This window comes from Haemorhous mexicanus, chromosome 1 (genome assembly GCF_027477595.1).
Source record: "Haemorhous mexicanus isolate bHaeMex1 chromosome 1, bHaeMex1.pri, whole genome shotgun sequence".
NCBI classification, from domain to species: Eukaryota; Metazoa; Chordata; class Aves; order Passeriformes; family Fringillidae; genus Haemorhous; species Haemorhous mexicanus.
The window spans coordinates 157803491-157825114 of NC_082341.1; the positions used below are offsets into that span (position 1 = coordinate 157803491).

Genomic DNA, 21624 nt, shown 5'->3' on the forward strand with positions numbered 1-21624 from the left:
CACGGATCAATCCATGCATTCAGGGATCCATCCATCCATGGATCTGCCCTTCCATCCACGGATCCATCCATCCATCCATGGATCCATCCATCCATGGATCTGCCCATCCATGGACGGATCCATCCATGCATTCATGGATAAATCCATCCATGGATCCATCCATCCATCCATGGATCCATCCTTCCATCCATGGATCTGCCCTTCCATCCACGGATCTGTCCATCCTTCCATGGATCCATCCTTCCATCCATGGATCGGCCCTTCCATCCATGGATCCATCCTTCCATCCATGGATCTGCTCATCCATCCACGGATCCATCCATCCATCCATGGATCCATCCTTCCATCCATGGATCTGCCCTTCCATCCACGGATCCATCCATGCATTCATGGATCCATCCATCCATGGATCTGTCCATCCTTCCATCCATGGATCCGTTCATGGATCTGCCCATCCATCCATGGATCAATCCATCCATCCATGGAACCATCCATGCATTCATGGCTAAATCCATCCACGGATCCATCCATCCATCCATGGAACCATCCATCCATGGATCTGCCCATCCATCCACGGATCCATCCATGCTTTCATGGATAAATCCATCCATCCATCCATCCATCATCCATCCATCATCCATCCATCCCAAATTCCTGTCTCCTCCTGGATCCCATCCCAGAATCCCGAGCTCGCTCGGATCTCTGAGGGTTTCGAATTCCCGCCGGAGCTGTCGGGAGGGAGAAGACAATTCCGGCAGATCCGTAGGATGAGAGGAATCTCCGTGCCCAGAGTGGCTCTTTGGAGCCCAATCTTCCCAAAAACTCCCAAATTTTCCCAATCCTTCATCAAAACCATTCCGGACCTCCCAGATCCCACCCCAGCTGAGCTTTCCCTGGATTGTCCCGGAGCATCTCCACCCGCGGCTCTTCCTGGGAATTCCATCTCCCCCTCCTCGATCCGGTGGGATTTTCCCGGCCTATCCCGAGGTTTTTTCCCTTCTCCAGCTCCTGAACCACAACGTGGTGAACGACCTGGTGCTGCTGGAGCCCATCCTGGACGCGCTGACGGCTCTGGAGAAGGATTCCTGCCTCCTGGTGCGGGTCCTGGCGCTCCGGGGGCTCGGCAACGTGGCCTCGGGATCCCCGGAAAAGGTGGGAGCGCCTCCGGGCCGTTGGGATCTGGAGGGAGACTGGGAATGGATTCCCCCTTCCACAGGGAAGGAATTCCCTCCAAAACATCGGGATGAGGTTTTGTGGGATGGGGAGGAAGCTCCAGGGACTGGGATGCTCCAAATCCTAAAAGTTCCAATTTTCCGGAGCCGTTCCCGGGAATCCTGGGCAGTTTTCCAGAACCTTTCCCAGCAGGGGGATCCTCCCCTGCCTCATTTTCCAGGGATCCCCAGGATCATTTCCCGGAGCCGCAGGAATTCCAGCTGGGATCGGCCCCTTTTCCCAGCTGCTCCCGGGAATCCTCGGCCTCAGTCCCTGCCCTGCTTCCCAGGGCCCCAAATCCCCAGATTTCCACTAAAATTCCAAGGGAATATTCCCAAAAATCCCAACCCGAGGCCATTCCCTGTGTCCTGTCCCCGTTCCCTGGGAGCAGATCCCGCCCTGGCTCTCCCTGGATCCCTTCCATCCCGATTTTCTCCGGGATGAGCCCCAACAGCTCCCTCAGCCACTCCTGGGAAGTTCAGAGCCATTCCCAAAAATCCCAGCCCCGTTTTCCAGGGATCCCCAGGATCATTTCCCGGAGCCGCAGGAATTCCAGCTGGGATCGGCCCCTTTTCCCAGCTGCTCCCGGGAATCCTCGGCCTCAGTCCCTGCCCTGCTTCCCAAAGCCCCAAATCCCCAGAATTCCACCAAATTCCAAGGGAATATTCCCAAAAATCCCAACCTGAGGCCATTCCCTGGGTCCTGTCCCTGTTCTCTGGGAGCAGATCCCGCCCGGGATCCCCCTGGATCCCTTCCATCCCGATTTTCTCCGGGATGAGCCCCAACAGCTCCCTCAGCCACTCCTGGGAAGTTCAGAGCCTATCCCAAAAATCCCAGCCCCGTTTTCCAGGGATCCCCAGGATCATTTCCCGGAGCTGCAGGAATTCCAGCTGGGATCGGCCCCTTTTCCCAGCTGCTCCCGGGAATCCTCGGCCTCAGTCCCTGCCCTGCTTCCCAGGGCCCCAAATCCCCAGATTTCCACTAAAATTCCAAGGGAATATTCCCAAAAATCCCAACCCGAGGCCATTCCCCGGGTCCTGTCCCTGTTCCCTGGGAGCAGATCCGGCTCTGGATCCCCCTGGATCCCTTCCATCCCGATTTTCTCCGGGATGAGCCCCAACAGCTCCCTCAGCCGCTCCCGGGAATTCCCCCATTCCCAACCGTGACCCCACCCATTCTGTTTCCCTGCAATTCCAGGGGAATATTCCCAACAATCCCAACTGGAAGCTGTTCCCTTTTTCCCTCAGAGCAGATCCCAAGCTCCCCCTGGATCCCCTCAATCCCTCTTTTCTCCGGGATGACCCCCCCCCCACCAGCTCCCTCCCGGGGCTCCGTATCCCAGATTCCCCGGCTGCCATCCCGGTTTTTCCCTCTGCCATCCCGGTTTTCCCGGCAGATCCGGAGGCACGGCTCGCAGCTGCTGGCCTCCATGGTCACCGGCATGGACGACAAGGACGATCCCAACAATCTGCTGGCGCTGGAGGCCATGTCCAGCCTCTCCAAAATCCTGGATCACCTGGAGGAGCGGGACGTGCAATCCATGCTGCTCCACGTCGCCATCCGCATCCGGCCCTTCTTCGACAGCGTGAGCGGCCAGCCCGCAATTCCCGGAGCTGGGAATGGGGTTGGGTCCAGCCCGCAATTCCCGGAGCTGGGAATGGGGTTGGGTCCAGCCCACAATTCCCGGAGCTGGGAATGGGGTTGGGTCCAGCCCGCAATTCCCGGAGCTGGGAATGGGGTTGGGTCCATCCCGCGGGGATTTTCGATCCCAGATTTCTCCCTCGGGCTGGGATTTCTCCTGGATTCTCATCCGTGCTCCTGCGCTGGGTTGAGGATTGGTCCATCGGGATTGTCCCACTGGAATTGTCCCACTGGGATTGCCTCGGGATTTACCCATTGGGATTGGTCCATTGGGATTGTCCCACTGGGATTTTCCCACTGGGATTTTCCCACTGGGATTGTCCCATTGGGATTGTCCTTTTGGGATTTTCCCACTGGGATTGTCCTGTTAGGATTGGTCCATCGGGATTGTCCCTTTGGGATTGTCCCACTGGGATTGTCTCGGGATTTTCCCATTGGGATTGGTCCATCGGGATTGTCCCACTGGGATTGTCCCACTGGGATTGTCTCGTTGGGATTGTCCCACTGGGATTGCTCCATTGGGATTGTCCATTGGGATTTTCTCACTGCAATTTTCCCATTGGGATTGTCCCATTGGAATTGTCCTTTTGGGATTGTCCCACTGGGATTGTCCTGTTAGGATTGGTCCATTGGAATTGTCCCACTGGGATTGTCCCATTGGGATTTTCCCACTGGAATTGTCCCGCTGGGATTGTCTCGTTGGGATTGGTCCACTGGGATTGTCCCACTGGGATTGGTCCATTGGGATTTTCCTATTGGGATTGGTCCATTGGGATTTTCCCACTGGAATTGTCCCACTGGGATTGTCCCACTGGGATTGTCCCACTGTCCCATTCAGATTTTCTGATTGGGATCATCCCATTGGGAATATCCCATTGGGATTGTCCCTTTGGGATTTTCCCACTGGGATTTTCCCACTGGGATTGTCCTATTAGGATTTTCCCATTGGGATTGTCCCACTGGGATTGTCCCATTGGAATTGTCCCACTGGGATTGGTCCATTGGGATTGTCCCACTGGGATTTTTCCATTGGGATTGTCCTATTAGGATTTTCTCACTGGGATTTTCCCATTGGGGTTGTCCCACTGGAATTGTCCTGTTGGGATTTTCCCATTGGAATTGTCCCATTGGGATTGTCCCACTGGGATTGTCCCGTTGGAATTGTCCCATTGGAATTGTCCCATTGGGATTGTCCTTTTGGGATTGTCCCACTGGAATTGTCCCATTGGGATTGTCCCATTGGGATTGTCCTTTTGGGATTGTCCCACTGGAATTGTCCCATTGGGATTGTCCCATTGGGATTGTCCTTTTGGGATTGTCCCACTGGGATTGGTCCACTGGGATTTTCCTATTGGGATTGGTCCATTGGGATTTTCCCACTGGGATTTTCCCACTGGGATTTTCCCACTGGGATTGTCCTATTAGGATTTTCCCATTGGGATTGTCCCTTTGGGATTTTCCCACTGGGATTGTCCCATTGGGATTGTCCTTTTGGGATTGTCCCACTGGGATTGTCCTGTTAGGATTGCTCCATTGGAATTGTCCCACTGGGATTGTCCCACTGGGATTGTCCCACTGGAATTGTCCCGTTGGGATTGTCCCACTGGAATTGTCCCGTTGGGATTTTCCCACTGGGATTGGCCCCAGGCTTGAGGGACAACAAGATTGGGATGGTGGGAAAACCGGGATGGAGATGGTGGGATCAGAGGACAGGGATTTTGGGATCCAGGGATGGGAATGGTAGGATTACCAGGATTTGGGAATGGTGGGATCCCAGGATGGGAATGGTAGTATTACCAGGATTGGGAATGGTGGGATCCCAGGATGGGGATTTGGGGATCAGAGGGTGGGATTTGGGGATCCCAGGATTGGGAGTGGTGGGAACAGCAGGATGGGGATTTGGGGATCACAGGATGGGAATTCTGGGATCAGAGTAGGGGATCTCGGGATCACGGGATGGGAATGGTGGGATCACAGGATGGGATTTGGGAATCCCAGGATGGGAATTCTGGGGATCAGAGTAGGGGATCGTGGGATCCCGGGATGGGAATGGTGGGATCCCAGGATGGGATTTGGGGATCCCAGGATGGGAATTCTGGGGTCAGGGTAGGGGATCGTGGGATCATGGGATGGGAATGGTGGGATCCCAGGATGGGATTTTGGGAATCAGAGGGTGGGATTTGGGGATCCCAGGATTGGGAGTGGTGGGAACAGCAGAATGGGATTTGGGGATCACAGGATGGGATTTTGGGGATCCCAGGATGGGAATTTTGGGAACAGCAGGATGGGATTTGGGGATCAGAGGATGGGAATTTTGGGAAGAGCAGGATGGGGATTTGGGGATCCCAGGATGGGAATTCTGGGGTCAGAGTACGGGATCTCGGGATCATGGGATGGGAATGGTGGGATTCCAGGATGGGATTTGGGAATCCCAGGATGGGAATTCTGGGGTCAGAGTACGGGATCTCGGGATCACGGGATGGGAATGGTGGGATCCCAGGATGGGATTTGGGGATCCCAGGATGGGAATTCTGGGATCAGAATACGGGATCTCGGGATCACGGGATGGGAATGGTGGGATCACAGGATGGGATTTGGGAATCCCAGGATGGGAATTCTGGGGTCAGAGTAGGGGATCGTGGGATCACGGGTTGGGAATGGTGGGATCCCAGGATGGGATTTGGGGATCCCAGGATGGGAATTCTGGGATCAGAGTAGGGAATCTCGGGATCCCAGGATGGGAATGGTGGGATCCAGGATGGGATTTGGGAATCCCAGGATGGGAATTCTGGGGTCAGAGTACAGAATCTCGGGATCATGGGACGGGATCCAGGATGGGATGTGGGGATCCCAGGACGGGATCTCTGGGGATTCCCAATTTCCCCGCGTTCCCAGGAGCACGCGGAGCTCCGGCACTCCTCCATCCTCCTCTTCGGGAGCCTGTCCCGCTTCGGCCGCTCCGACTCGGAGGCGCTCTCGGAGCAGATCCTCAACGGGCTGGTGACGCTGCTGCTGCACCTGCAGGACCCGCAGCCCCGCGTGGTCAAGGTGGGCTTCCCGGGAATGCCGGCCCTTCCCGGGGGATCCCCCGCGCCCCATTCCCGGCATTCCCGCTTTTCCAGGCCTGCAAGTTCGCCCTGCGGATGTGCGGGCCCAGCCTGGGCTGCGAGGGGCTCCGGGAAATGTTCGGGAATCACCTGCGGGAAGAGCGGGGGCTGCACTACGGGGAGTTCATCAACGACGCCTGCAAGTTCCTGGTGGGACATCCCGGGACATCGTTGGGATATCGGGATATCGGGATATCGGGATATTGGGACATTGGGATATTGGGATATTGGGATATTGGGACATTGGGATATTGGGATATTGGGACATTGGGATATTGGGATATTGGGATATTGGGACATTGGGATATTGGGACGTTGGGATATCGGGACATTGGGATATTGGGATATTGGTACATTGGGATATTGGGACATTGGGACATTGGGACATTGGGATATTGGGACGTTGGGATATTGGGATATTGGGATATTGGGATATTGGGATATTGGGACATTGGGACATTGGGATATTAGGACATTGGGATATTGGGACATTGGGACATTGGGATATTGGGATATTGGGACATTGGGATATTGGGACATTGGGATATTGAGATATTGGGATATTGGGATATTGGGATATTGGGACATTGGGATATTGGGACATTGGGATATTGGGACATTGGGACATTGGGACATTGGGATATTGGGATATTGGGATATTGGGATATTGGGACATTGGGACATTGGGATATTGGGACGTTGGGATATTGGGATATTGGGATTTGGGATATTGGGACATTGGGATATTGGGATTTGGGACATTGGGATATTGGGACATTGGGACATTGAGATATTGGGACATTGGGATATTGGGATATTGGGATTTGGGACATTGGGATATTGGGATATTGGGACATTGGGATATTGGGATATCGGGATATTGGGATATCGGGATATTGGGATATTGGGATATCGGGATATTGGGATATTGGGATATTGGGATATTGGGATATTGGGACATTGGGATATCGGGATATCGGGATACTGGGACATTGGGATATCGGGATATCGGGATACTGGGACATTGGGATATTGGGACATTGGGATATTGGGATATTGGGATATTGGGACATTGGGATACTGGGACAATGGTATATCGGGATATTGGGATATTGGGACATTGGGACATTGGGATATTGGGACATTGGGATATTGGGATATTGGGATATTGGGATATTGGGACATTGGGACATTGGGATATTGGGATATTATTGGGACATTGGGATATTGGGACATTGGGATATTGGGACATTGGGACATTGGGATATTGGGATATTATTGGGACATTGGGATATTGGGACATTGGGATATTGGGACATTGGGACATTGGGACATTGGGATATTGGGACATTGGGACATTGGGATATTGGGATATTGGGATATTGGGACATTGGGATATTGGGATATTGGGACATTGGGATATTGGGATATTGGGATATTGGGACGTTGGGATATTGGGACATTGGGATATTGGGATATTGGGACAATTGGGACATGGGGACATTGGGATATTGGGATATTGGGACATCGGGATATCGGGACATTGGGACATTGGGACATTGGGATATTGGGATATTGGGACATTGGGACATTGGGATATTGGGATATTGGGACATTGGGATATTGGGACATTGGGATATTGGGATATTGGGACATTGGGATATTGGGACATTGGGATATTGGGATATTGGGATATTATTGGGACATTGGGATATTGGGATATTGGGACAATTGGGACATGGGGACATGGGGATATTGGGATATTGGGACATTGGGATATTGGGACATTGGGACATTGGGACATTGGGATATTGGGATATTGGGATATTATTGGGACATTGGGATATTGGGATATTGGGACATTGGGATATTGGGACATTGGGATATTGGGATATTGGGACATTGGGACAATGGGAACATTGGGATATTGGGACATTGGGATATTGGGACATTGGGACATTGGGATATTGGGATGTTGGGACGTTGGGACATTGGGATATTGGGATATTGGGATATTGGGACATTGGGATATTGGGATATTGGGATATTGGGATATCGGGATATAGCGATATTGGGACATTGGGATATTGGGATATTGGGATATTGGTACATTGGGACAATGGGATATTGGGACATTGGGATATTGGGATATTGGGACATTGGGATATTGGGACATTGGGACATTGGGACATTGGGATATTGGGATATTGGGACATTGGGGCATTGGGATATTGGGATTGGGATATTGGGATATTGGGATACTGGGATATGTCCCCTCTGTCCCTACTGTCCCCATTGCCCCGAATGTCTCCTCAGTCCCCACTGCCCCCCCTGTCCCCAAAGTCCCCTCTGTCCCCACTGTCCCCAACGTCCCCACTGTCCCCCCTGTCCCCAACGTCCCCTTTGTCCCCAGTGTCCCCCCTGTCCCCAATGTCCCCAACGTCCCCAACGTCCCCAATGTCCCCAGCGTCCCCTCTGTCCCCACTGTCCCCACTGTCCCCACTGTCCCCAACGTCCCCAATGTCCCCAGCGTCCCCTCTGTCCCCACTGTCCCCACTGTCCCCAATGTCCCCAACGTCCCCAATGTCCCCAGCGTCCCCCCTGTCCCCACTGTCCCCAAAGTCCCCTCTGTCCCGTCTGTCCCCACTGCCCCCACTGTCCCCAGTGTCCCCCCTGTCCCCAGTGTCCCCATTGTCCCCCCTGTCCCCCCTGTCCCCAGTGTCCCCAGTGTCCCCCCTGTCCCCACTGTCCCCAGCGTCCCCTGTGTCCCCTCAGATGCGCAGCCACCCCGCCCTGCTGGGCCGCCTCATCTCCACCAACCTCTTCTACTTCAAGAGCCCCTGGCGGGAGCTGCGGGCGGCGGCGGCCATGTTCATCGGTGAGGGACGGGGACACGCGGTGGCCTCGGTCACCGGGGGTGGCACTGCTCCTGCGTGTCACCAGGAGGGTTTCGGGGCTGGTTCTGGGCGGTTTTGGGTCAGTTTTGGGGTAATTCTGAAGGTTTTGGGGTCACCCCGGCCGTGTCTCCTGCTTCTGTCACCTCCTGGGGTCACAGTGGTGGCCGTTGTCACCAAGAGGTGACATCAGCCCTGGAGGTCCCCAAGGGGATTTTGGGCTGGTTTGGGTGGTTTTAGGACATTTAGGTTGATTTTGTGTGGTTTTAGGACATTTTGGGTTGGTTTGGGTGGTTTTAGGACATTTTGGGCTGGTTTGGGTGGTTTTAGGACATTTTGGGTGGTTTTAGGACATTTTGGGTGATTTTGTGTGGTTTTAGGACATTTTGGGCTGGTTTGGGTGGTTTTAGGACATTTTGGGTGATTTTGGGTGGTTTTAGGACATTTTGGGCTGATTTTGGGTGGTTTTAGGACATTTTGGGTGATTTTGGGTGGTTTTAGGACATTTTGGGTGGTTTTAGGACATTTTGGGCTCATTTGGGTGGTTTTAGGACATTTTGGCCTTTTTGGGTGGTTTTAGGACTTTTTGGGCTGATTTTGGGTGGTTTTAGGACATTTTGGGTGGTTTTAGGACATTTTGGGTGATTTTGTGTGGTTTTAGGACATTTTGGGCTGGTTTGGGTGGTTTTAGGACATTTTGGGTGATTTTGGGTGGTTTTAGGACATTTTGGGCTGATTTTGGGTGGTTTTAGGACATTTTGGGTGATTTTGGGTGGTTTTAGGACATTTTGGGTGGTTTTAGGACATTTTGGGCTCATTTGGGTGGTTTTAGGACATTTTGGCCTTTTTGGGTGGTTTTAGGACTTTTTGGGCTGATTTTGGGTGGTTTTAGGACATTTTGGGTGGTTTTAGGACATTTTGGGCTGGTTTGGGTGGTTTTAGGACATTTTGGGCTGGTTTGGGTGGTTTTAGGACATTTTGTGCTGATTTTGGGTGGTTTTAGGACATTTTGGGTTTATTTTGGGTGGTTTTAGGACATTTTGGGTGATTTTGGGTGGTTTTAGGACATTTTGTGCTGATTTTGGGTGGTTTTAGGACATTTTGGGTGGTTTTGGGTGGTTTTAGGACATTTTGGCCTGATTTGGGGTGGTATTAGGACATTTTGGGTGGTTTTGGGACATTTTGGGCTGGTTTGGGTGGTTTTAGGACATTTTGTGCTGATTTTGGGTGGTTTTAGGACATTTTGGGTTTATTTTGGGTGGTTTTAGGACATTTTGGGTGGTTTTAGGTCATTTTGGGCTGGTTTTGGTGATTTTAGGACATTTTGGGCTGATTTTGGGTGGTTTTAGGACATTTTGGGCTGGTTTGGGTGGTTTTAGGACAATTTGGGTGATTTTGGGTGATTTTAGGACATTTTGGGTGGTTTGGGTGGTTTTAGGACATTTTGGGCAGGTTTGGGTGGTTTTAGGACATTTTGGGTGATTTTGGGTGGTTTTAGGACATTTTGGGTCATTTTAGGACATTTTGGGCTCATTTGGGTGGTTTTGGGACATTTTGGGTGGTTTTAGGACATTTTGGGCTGGTTTGGCTGGTTTTAGGACATTTTGGGTGATTTTTGGTGGTTTTAGGACATTTTGGGCTGATTTTGGGTGGTTTTAGGACATTTTTGGTTGATTTTGGGTGGTTTTAGGACATTTTGGGTGGTTTGGGTGGTTTCAGGACATTTTGGGTTCATTTTGGGTGGTTTTAGGACATTTTGGGTGGTTTTAGGACATTTTGGGTGATTTTGGGTGGTTTTAGGACATTTTGGGCTGGTTTGGGTGGTTTTAGGACATTTTGGGTGGTTTTAGGACATTTTGGGTGATTTTGGTGGTTTTAGGACATTTTGGGTGGTTTTAGGACATTTTGGGTGGTTTGGGTGGTTTTAGGACATTTTGGTTGATTTTGGGTGGTTTTAGGACATTTTGGGTGGTTTGGGTGGTTTTAGGACATTTTGGGTGATTTTGTGTGGTTTTAGGACATTTTGGGGTGATTTTGGGTGGTTTTAGGACATTTTGGGCTGGTTTGGGTGGTTTTAGGACATTTTGGGTGGTTTTAGGACATTTTGGGTGATTTTGGGTGGTTTTAGGACATTTTGGGCTGGTTTGGGTGGTTTTAGGACATTTTGGGTGGTTTTAGGACATTTTGGGCTGGTTTTGGGTGGTTTTAGGACATTTTGGGGAGGTTTGGGTGGTTTTGGGACATTTTGGGTGATTTTGGGTGGTTTTAGGACATTTTGGTTGATTTTGGGTGGTTTTAGGACATTTTGGGTGGTTTTGGGTGGTTTTAGGACATTTTGGGCTGGTTTGGGTGGTTTTAGGACATTTTGGGCTGGTTTGGGTGGTTTTAGGACATTTTGGGTGGTTTTGGGTGGTTTTAGGACATTTTGGGTGATTTTGGGTGGTTTTAGGACATTTTGGGCTGATTTTGGGTGGTTTTAGGACATTTTGGGTGGTTTTGGGTGGTTTTAGGACATTTTGGGCTGGTTTGGGTGTTTTTAGGACATTTTGGTTGATTTTGGGTGGTTTTCTGACATTTTGGGTGATTTTGGGTGGTTTTAGGAGATTTTGGGCTGGTTTGGGTGGTTTTAGGACATTTTGGGCTGGTTTGGGTGGTTTTAGGACATTTTGGGTGGTTTTGGGTGGTTTTAGGACATTTTGGGTGATTTTGGGTGGTTTTAGGACATTTTGGGTGATTTTGGGTGATTTTAGGACATTTTGGGTGGTTTTAGGACATTTTGGGCTGATTTTGGGTGGTTTTAGGACATTTTGGTTGATTTTGGGTGGTTTTAGGACATTTTGGGTGATTTTGGGTGGTTTTAGGACATTTTGGTTGATTTTGGGTGGTTTTAGGACATTTTGGGTGGTTTTGGGTGGTTTTAGGACATTTTGGGCTGGTTTGGGTGGTTTTAGGACATTTTGGGCTGGTTTGGGTGGTTTTAGGACATTTTGGGTGAGTTTGGGTGGTTTTAGGACATTTTGGGCTGATTTTGGGTGGTTTTAGGACATTTTGGTTGATTTTGGGTGGTTTTAGGACATTTTGGGTGATTTTGGGTGGTTTTAGGACATTTTGGGCAGGTTTGGGTGGTTTTAGGACATTTTGGGTGGTTTTAGGACATTTTGGGTGATTTTGGGTGGTTTTAGGACATTTTGGGCTGGTTTGGGTGGTTTTAGGACATTTTGGGCTGGTTTGGGTGGTTTTAGGACATTTTGGGTGGTTTTAGGACATTTTGGGGAGGTTTGGATGGTTTTAGGACATTTTGGGTGGTTTTAGGACATTTTGGGCTGATTTTGGGTGGGTTTAGGACATTTTGGGTTGATTTTGGGTGGTTTTAGGACATTTTGGGTGGTTTGGGTGGTTTTAGGACATTTTGGGTGGTTTTAGGACATTTTGGGCTGGTTTGGGTGGTTTTAGGACATTTTGGAGTGGTTTGGGTGGTTTTAGGACATTTTGGGTGATTTTGGGTGGTTTTAGGACATTTTGGGCTGATTTTGGGTGGTTTTAGGACATTTTGGGTGGTTTTAGGACATTTTGGGTGTTTTGGGTGGTTTTAGGACATTTTGGGTGGTTTTGGGTGGTTTTAGGACATTTTGGGTGGTTTTAGGACATTTTGGGTGATTTTGGGTGGTTTTAGGACATTTTGGGTGATTTTGGGTGGTTTTAGGACATTTTGGGTGATTTTGGGTGGTTTTAGGACATTTTGGGTGAGTTTGGGTGGTTTTAGGACATTTTGGGCTGGTTTGGGTGGTTTTAGGACATTTTGGGTGGTTTTAGGACATTTGGGCTGATTTTGGGTGGTTTTAGGACATTTTGGGCTGGTTTGGGTGGTTTTAGGACATTTTGGATGGTTTGGGTGGTTTTAGGACATTTTGAGTGGTTTTAGGACATTTTGGGTGATTTTGGGTGGTTTTAGGACATTTTGGGTGGTTTTAGGACATTTTGGGCTGGTTTGGGTGGTTTTAGGGCATTTTGGGTGGTTTTAGGACATTTTGGGCTGGTTTGGGTGGTTTTAGGGCATTTTGGGTGGTTTTAGGACATTTTGGGTGATTTTGGGTGGTTTTAGGACATTTTGGGCTGATTTTGGGTGGTTTTAGGACATTTTGGGCTGGTTTGGGCGGTTTTAGGACATTTTGGGCTGATTTTGGGTGGTTTTAGGACATTTTTGGTTGATTTTGGGTGGTTTTAGGACATTTTGGGCTGGTTTGGGTGGTTTTAGGACATTTTGGGCTGGTTTGGGTGGTTTTAGGACATTTTGGGTGATTTTGGGTGGTTTTAGGCCATTTTGGGTTGGTTTGGGTGGTTTTAGGACATTTTGGGTGGATTTAGGACATTTTGGGCAGGTTTGGTTGGTTTTAGGACATTTTGGGCTGATTTTGGGTGGTTTTAGGACATTTTGGCTGATTTTGGGTGGTTTTAGGACATTTTGGGCGATTTTGGGTGGTTTTAGGACATTTTGGGTGGTTTTGGGACATTTTGGGCAGGTTTGGGTGGTTTTAGGACATTTTGGGCTGATTTTGGGTGGTTTTAGGACATTTTGGGTGGTTTTAGGACATTTTGGTTGATTTCGGGTGGTTTTAGGACATTTTGGGTGGTTTGGGTGGTTTTAGGACATTTTGGGTGGTTTTAGGACATTTTGGGTGATTTTGGGTGGTTTTAGGACATTTTGGGTGATTTTGGGTGGTTTTAGGACATTTTGGGCTGATTTGGGTGGTTTTAGGACATTTTGTGTGATTTGGGTGGTTTTAGGACATTTTGGGTGGTTTTAGGACATTTTGGGCTGATTTTGGGTGGTTTTAGGACATTTTGGGTGGTTTGGGTGGTTTTGGGACATTTTGGGCTGGTTTGGGTGGTTTTAGGACATTTTGGGCTGGTTTGGGTGGTTTTAGGACATTTTGGGTGATTTTGGGTGGTTTTAGGACATTTTGGGTGATTTTGGGTGGTTTTAGGACATTTTGGGCTGGTTTGGGTGGTTTTAGGACATTTTGGGTGATTTTGGGTGGTTTTAGGACATTTTGGGTGGTTTTGGGTGGTTTTAGGACATTTTGGGCTGATTTTGGTTGGTTTTAGGACATTTTGGGTGGTTTTAGGACATTTTGGGTGATTTGGGGTGGTTTTAGGACATTTTGGGTGATTTTGGGTGGTTTTAGGACATTTTGGGCTGATTTTGGGTGGTTTTAGGACATTTTGGGCTGATTTTGGGTGGTTTCAGGACATTTTGGGTGATTTTGGGTGGTTTTAGGACATTTTGGGTGATTTTGGGTGGTTTTAGGACATTTTGGGCTGGTTTGGGTGGTTTTAGGACATTTTGGGTGATTTTGGGTGGTTTTAGGACATTTTGGGTGGTTTTGGGTGGTTTTAGGACATTTTGGGCTGATTTTGGTTGGTTTTAGGACATTTTGGGTGGTTTTAGGACATTTTGGGTGATTTGGGGTGGTTTTAGGACATTTTGGGTGATTTTGGGTGGTTTTAGGACATTTTGGGCTGATTTTGGGTGGTTTTAGGACATTTTGGGCTGATTTTGGGTGGTTTCAGGACATTTTGGGTGATTTTGGGTGGTTTTAGGACATTTTGGGTGATTTTGGGTGGTTTTAGGACATTTTGGGCTGGTTTGGGTGGTTTTAGGACATTTTGGGCTGATTTTGGGTGGTTTTAGGACATTTTGGGGAGGTTTGGGTGGTTTTAGGACATTTTGGGTGGTTTGGGTGGTTTTAGGACATTTTGGGTGGTTTTGTGTGGTTTTAGGACATCTCTCCCCTCTTTGTCCCCTGATGTCCTTTGTCACCAGGAGGTGACATCGCTCCCAGGCCATTTCGAGCTGTTTTTCTTCACTTTGGGGATTTTTTCCTTGGGGTTTTTTTGGGGTTAATTTTGGGGTTTTTGGGACATTTCCACTTTTTGCTCCCCAAATTCTCCTGCAGGGTTCCTGGTGCTCCACGTGGACGAGGAGCAGGCCCAGCAGCTGGACCTGGACCAGCTCATCTCCGGTCTGTGCCCATCCCCACATTCCCAACTTTTTTTTTTTTTTTCCCTAAAAAACCCAAAAATTCACATTTTTTTCCATCATCCCAACTTCAATTTTGGTCAAAATCCTGCATTTTTAGGGCTGAATCCTTCATTTTTAAGGACGAAAATGCCATTTTTAGGAAAAAAAAAAAACATTTTGTAGCATCTAAACTTAAATTTTTTTTAATTTTATATTTTTAGGGCAAATTTCCCAATTTTAGGATCTAAACTTCAATTTGTTAGGCCTCAGTTCTTTGGTTTTGGGGCAAAATTTTACATTTTTGGGCCAAATTTTTAGGGGAAAAAAAATCAGATTTTTAGGGTGAAAAAAAATCCCAATTTCTAGGAAAAAAAAAATCCCATTTTCAAGCCTAAATTCCTCATTTTTAGGGAGTAAAATTATGATTTTTAAGGGAAAAAAACCCCAAATTTTTAGGAAAAAAATCCCGTTTTCAGGCCAAAATTCCTCATATTTTAAGGAAAAAAATCCGATTTTTGGGGGGAAAAAAATCCCATTTTTAAGGGGAAAAAAAATCCCATTTTCAGGCCAAGTATCTTTATTTCTTTGGGAAAAAAATTCCTATTTTTAGGGGTAAAAACCCCAAATTTTTGAGATAAAAAATCCCATTTTTAAGGGGAAAAAAATCCCGTTTTCAGGCCAAAATTCCCCGTATTTTAAGGAAAAAAAATCTGATTTTCGGGGGAAAAAAATCCCATTTTTAAGGGAAAAAAATGCCCATTTTCAGGCCAAAATTCCTCATTTTTTAGGGAAAAAAAAATCCCATTTTTGGGGTAAAATTCCTCATTTTTTTCGGGAAAAAAAAATCCCATTTTTGGGGTAAAATTCCTCATTTTTTCAGGAAAAAAAATCCCATTTTTGGGGTAAAATTCCTAATTTTTTAGGGAAAAAAAAATCCCATTTTTGGGGTAAAATTCTTTATTTTTTAGGGAAAAAAAATCTCATTTTTAGGGAAAAAAAATCCCATTTTTAAGGGAAGAAAATCCCATTTTCAGGCCAAAATTCCTCATTTTTTCGGGAAAAAAAAAATCCCGTTTTCAGGCCAAAATTCCTCATTTTTTCAGGGAAAAAATTCCCCATTTTTGGGAGTAAAACCCCCCAATTCTGGGGAAAAAATCCCATTTTTAGGGGAAAAAAATCCCATTTTTAGGGGTAAAAACTCCCAATTTTTATGGCAAAAAAAAATCCCGTTTTCAGGCCAAATTATTTTTTTAGGGAAAAAAAATCCCATTTTTAGGGGTAAAAGCCACCAAATTTTTAGGAAAAAAATTTGCCATTTTCAGGCCAAAATTCCTCATATTTTAAGGAAAAAATCTCATTTTTAGGGGTAAAAACCACCAATTTTTAGGAAAAGAATCCCATTTTCAGGCAAAAATTCCTCATATTTTAAGGAAAGAAATCAGATTTTTTAAGGGAAAAAAAATCCCATTTTCAGGCCAAATTTTTTAGGGAAAAAAATTCCCATTTTTAGGGGTAAAAACCCCAAATTTTTGGGGTAAAAAATCCCGTTTTAAGGGAAAAAAATCCCATTTTTGGGGTAAAATTCCTCATTTTTTCGGGAAAAAAAATCCTATTTTTGGGGTAAAATCCCCCAAATTTTTAGGGCAAAAAAAAGCCTTTTTCAGGCCAAATGTCTTTATTTTTTAGGGAAAAAAATCCCATTTTTAGGGGTAAAAACCCCCAATATTTGGGAAAAAAATTTCCCATTTTCAGGCCAAAATTTTTTACTTTTTAGGGAAAAAAACCCCCATTTTTAGGGGTAAAAACCACCAAATTTTTGGGAAAAAAAAATCCCATTTTCAGGCCAAATTTCTTTATTTTTTAGGGAAAAAAATCCCATTTTTTGGGAAAAAATCCCATTTTTAAGGGACAAAAAATCCCATTTTTAAGGGAAAAAAATCCCATTTTTAAGGGACAAAAAATCCCATTTTTAAGGGAAAAAAATCCCATTTTTGGGGTAAAATTCCTCATTTTTTCGGGAAAAAAAATCCCATTTTTGGGGTTAAAACCCCCCAAATTTTTAGGGCAAAAAAAAAGCCTTTTTGGGGCCCGGAGGGCTGTTTTGGGTTGGGATTTTGGGGCGGGATTTGGGATCTGGAGCGGGGCCGGGGCTGAGCTCACCCTCCTGGATCTCCGGGAGTTTTTCCCTCTCGGCTCTGAGCTCATCCCCTGGAGCCGAGCCCGGAAAATTCCCCAGCGCTCCCAGGGAGAGGCAGAAAAATCTCTAAAAAAGGGAAAAAATCGGCTCCGGGGGAGGGGAAAGGGGGAGGAGGAAGGTGCTGGAATTCCCGGAATTTTTGGGGATTTTGGGGAGGTTCCAGATCCTGAAAATCTCCGGGGATGGGGGGGAAAGAAGGGAAAAAAATAAAAATAAATTCTGGGTGTGATCCTAAAGAAAATCCCCAGGGATGGGGGGAGAAAAAAGGGAAAAATTTGGGAAAAATAAAAATAAATTCTGAGTGTGATCCTAAAGAAAATCCCCAGGGATGGGGGGAAACAGGGAATAAAAAATTGGGGAAAATTTGGGAAAAATAAAAATAAATTCTGGGTGGGATCCTAAAGAAAATCCCCAGGGATGGGGGGAAAGAAGGGAAAAAATTGGGGAAAATAAAAAGAAAAAATAAAAATTAAAATTAAAAAAAAAAAAAAGTGATCCCAGTGAAAATCCCCAGGGATGGGAGAGAAAAAAGGGAAAAATTGGGGAATATGAAAATAAATTCTGGGTGTGATCCTAAAGAAAATCCCAAGGGATGGGGGGGAAACAGGGAATAAAAAATTGGGGAAAATAAAAATAAATTCTGGGTGGGATCCTAAAGAAAATCCCAAGGGATGGGGAGAAACAGGGAATAAAAAATTGGGAAAAATTGGGGAAAATAAAAATAAATTCTGGGTGTGATCCTAAAGAAAATCCCCAGGGATGGGGGGGAAAGAAGGGAAAAAAATAAAAATAAATTCTGGGTGTGATCCTAAAAAAAATCTCCAGGGATGGGGAGAAACAGGGAATAAAAAATTGGGGAAAATAAAAATAAATTCTGGGTGTGATCCCAAAGAAAATCCCCAGGGATGGGGAGAAACAGGGAATAAAAAATTGGGGAAAATTTGGGGAAAATAAAAATAAATTCTGGGTGGGATCCTAAAGAAAATCCCAGGGGAAGGGGGGAAACAGGGAATAAAAAATTGTGGAAAATAAAAATAAATTCTGGGTGGGATCCTGACAAAAATCCCAAGGGATGGGGGGAAAAAAGGGGAAAAATTGGGGAAAATAAAAATAAATTCTGGGTGTGATCCCAGTGAAAATCCCCAGGGATGGGGGGGAAAGAAGGGAAAAAATTGGGGAAAATAAAAATAAATTCTGGGTGTGATCCTAAAGAAAATCCCCAAGGATGGGGGGAAACAGGGAATAAAAAATTGGGAAAAATTTGGGAAAATAAAAATAAATTCTGGGTGTGATCCTAAAGAAAATCCCCAGGGATGGGGGGGAAAGAAGGGAAAAAATTGGGGAAAATAAAAATAAATTCTGGGTGTGATCCTAAAGAAAATCCCCAGGGATGGGGGAAAGAAGGGAAAAATTGGGGAAAATAAAAATAAATTCTGGGTGTGATCCTAAAGAAAATCCCCAGGGATGGGGGAGAAACAGGGAATAAAAAATTGGGGAAAATAAAAATAAATTCTGGGTGGGATCCTAAAGAAAATCCCCAGGGATGGGGGGAAACAAGGAAAAATTTGGGAAAATAAAAATAAATTCTGGGTGGGATCCTAAAGAAAATCCCCAGGGATGGGGGGAAACAGGGAATAAAAAATTTGGGAAAATAAAAATAAATTCTGGGTGTGATCCTAAAGAAAATCCCCAGGGATGGGGGGAAACAGGGAATAAAAAATTGGGAAAAATTTGGGGAAAATAAAAATAAATTCTGGGTGTGATCCTAAAGAAAATCCCCAGGGATGGGGGGGAAAGAAGGGATAAAAATAAAAAGAAATTCTGGGTGTGATCCTAAAAAAAATCTCCAGGGATGGGGAGAAACAGGGAATAAAAAATTGGGGAAAATAAAAATAAATTCTGGGTGTGATCCCAAAGAAAATCCCCAGGGATGGGGAGAAACAGGGAATAAAAAATTGGGGAAAATTTGGGGAAAATAAAAATAAATTCTGGGTGGGATCCTAAAGAAAATCCCAGGGGAAGGGGGGAAACAGGGAATAAAAAATTGTGGAAAATAAAAATAAATTCTGGGTGGGATCCTGACAAAAATCCCAAGGGATGGGGGGAAAAAAGGGGAAAAATTGGGGAAAATAAAAATAAATTCTGGGTGTGATCCCAGTGAAAATCCCCAGGGATGGGGGGGAAAGAAGGGAAAAAATTGGGGAAAATAAAAATAAATTCTGGGTGTGATCCTAAAGAAAATCCCCAAGGATGGGGGGAAACAGGGAATAAAAAATTGGGAAAAATTTGGGAAAATAAAAATAAATTCTGGGTGTGATCCTAAAGAAAATCCCCAGGGATGGGGGGGAAAGAAGGGAAAAAATTGGGGAAAATAAAAATAAATTCTGGGTGTGATCCTAAAGAAAATCCCCAGGGATGGGGGGAAACAGGGAATAAAAAATTGGGGAAAATTTGGGAAAATAAAAATAAATTCTGGGTGTGATCCTAAAAAAAATATCCAGGGATGGGGGGGAAAGAAGGGAAAAATTTGGGAAAAATAAAAATAAATTGTGGATGTGATCCCAGTGAAAATTTTAGGGGGTTTTTTTTGGGATCATCCCAAACATTTCACTTTAATTTTTTGGGATCATCCCAAACTTCTACTTTGAATTTTTTTTGGGATCACCCAGACTTTTTCCTTTTAATTTTTGGGGGTTTTTTTTGGGATCATCCCAAGCCTTTAATTTCAATTTCATTCCAATTTTCTGCTCTTCCCACCCCAAATTAAAACCCCCAAAAAACCCCAGGACAAAGAGGGAGGAAATCCCGATTTTTCCTCCCTTTTTATCCCACTTTTCTCCCTCTGGAGCCTTTCCCTGGAAGGAAATCCTCGGGTTTTGGGGAATTGATCCACAGAAATCCCCGGATCTGGGAATTCTGGGATGGGCCATTGCAGCCTGCTGGGAGGGGATCCCGTGGGATTCTCCCAGGCCCCCTTCCCAAATCCGGGAGAGGCTCCTGGGATCCCAGAATGGATCTGGGGGGAAAAGCAGAGAGATTCCAATGGGGATCCAGCGGGAATCCAGTGGGAATCGGGTGGGAATCCCTGGGAATTTCTGGAGTTTCCAATGCCAAGTCCAGGGCTGGGGGATCCTCACCCTGATCCTGATCCCGATCCTGATCCTGACTCCAAGCTTGATCCCGATCCCAATCCTGATCCTGATTCCAATCCTGATTCTTTCTGATCCCGACTCCAATCCCGATCCTGACCCTGATCATTATCCCATCCCCAATCCCAATCCTGATCCCAATCCTGATCCTGATCCCAATCCTGATCCTGATCCCAATCCTGATCCTGATCCCCATCCTGATTCTTTCTGATCCCAACTCCAATCCCAACCCTGATCCCACTTCTGACCCCAATTCGGATCCCAATCTCAGTCTCAATCCTGATTCCAATCTTGATCCTGACCCTGATCCCAATCCTGATCCCAATCCCAATCCCTATCCTGATCCCAATCCTGATCCTGTTCCCCACCCTGATCCCAATCCTGATTCTGATCCCAATCCCAATCCTGATTCTTTCTGATCCCGACTCCAATCCCAATCTTGATCCTGATCCTGATCCCAATCCTGACTCTGATCTTGATCCTGATCCCAATCCCGATCCCAATCCCAATCCTGACCCCGATCCTGACCCCGATCCCCATCCCAATCCCGATCCTGATCCCGATCTGACCCCAATCTCATTCCCGATCCCGACCCTGATTCTTTCTGATCCCGACTCCAGTCCCGATCCCAATCCTGACCCCAATCCTGACCCCAATTCGGATCCCAATCTCAGTCTCAATCCTGATCCCAATCTTGATCCCGATCCTGATCCCAATCCCAGTCCTGACCCTGACCCAATCCCGATCTGGATCCCGATCTGACCCCAGTCTCATTCCCAATCCCGACCCCGATCCTGATCCCGATCCCAATCCTGACCCTGATCATGATCCCAATCCCAATCCTGATCCTAATCCCGATCCTGATCTCAATCCCAGTCTTGATCCCAATCCTGACCCCAATCCCGATCCCAATCCTGATCCCAGTCCTGATCCCAGTCCCGATTCTGATCCCAATCCCAATCCTGACCCTGATCCCAATCCCGATCTTGATCCTGATCTGACACGTCTCATTCCCAATCCTGACCCTGATCATGATCCCAATCCCAATCCTGATCCCAATCCCGATCCTGATCTCAATCCCAGTCTTGATCCCAGTCCTGACCCTGATCCTGATCCCAATCCTGATCCCAATCCTGACCCCAATCCTGATCCCAGTCCTGATTCTGATCCCAATCTCAATCCCAATCGTGATCCCAACCCCCATCCCAATCCAAATCTCATTCCCAATCCCGATCCCAATCCTGACCCTGACCCTGATCCTGACCCCAATTCTGATCCCAATCCTGATCCCAGTCCTGATTCTGATCCCAATCCTGACCCCAATCCCAATCCCAATCCCGATCCCAATCCCGACCCTGATCCTGACCCCAATTCTGATCCCAATCCTGATCCCAGTCCTGAT

At 46.7% G+C, this 21624-nt stretch overlaps 1 protein-coding gene across 1 annotated transcript in view; it reads left to right on the top strand.

Annotated features, from left to right (window-relative positions):
• Positions 1-21624, top strand: part of MROH1 (maestro heat like repeat family member 1) — an 86617-nt gene that overhangs the window by 63756 nt on the left and 1237 nt on the right. Inside the window, 6 exon segments of the mRNA XM_059868566.1 lie at positions 1006-1152; positions 2609-2797; positions 5749-5901; positions 5976-6110; positions 8736-8838; positions 14812-14877. Of these exon segments, the coding sequence (XP_059724549.1) occupies positions 1006-1152; positions 2609-2797; positions 5749-5901; positions 5976-6110; positions 8736-8838; positions 14812-14877 (793 nt within the window).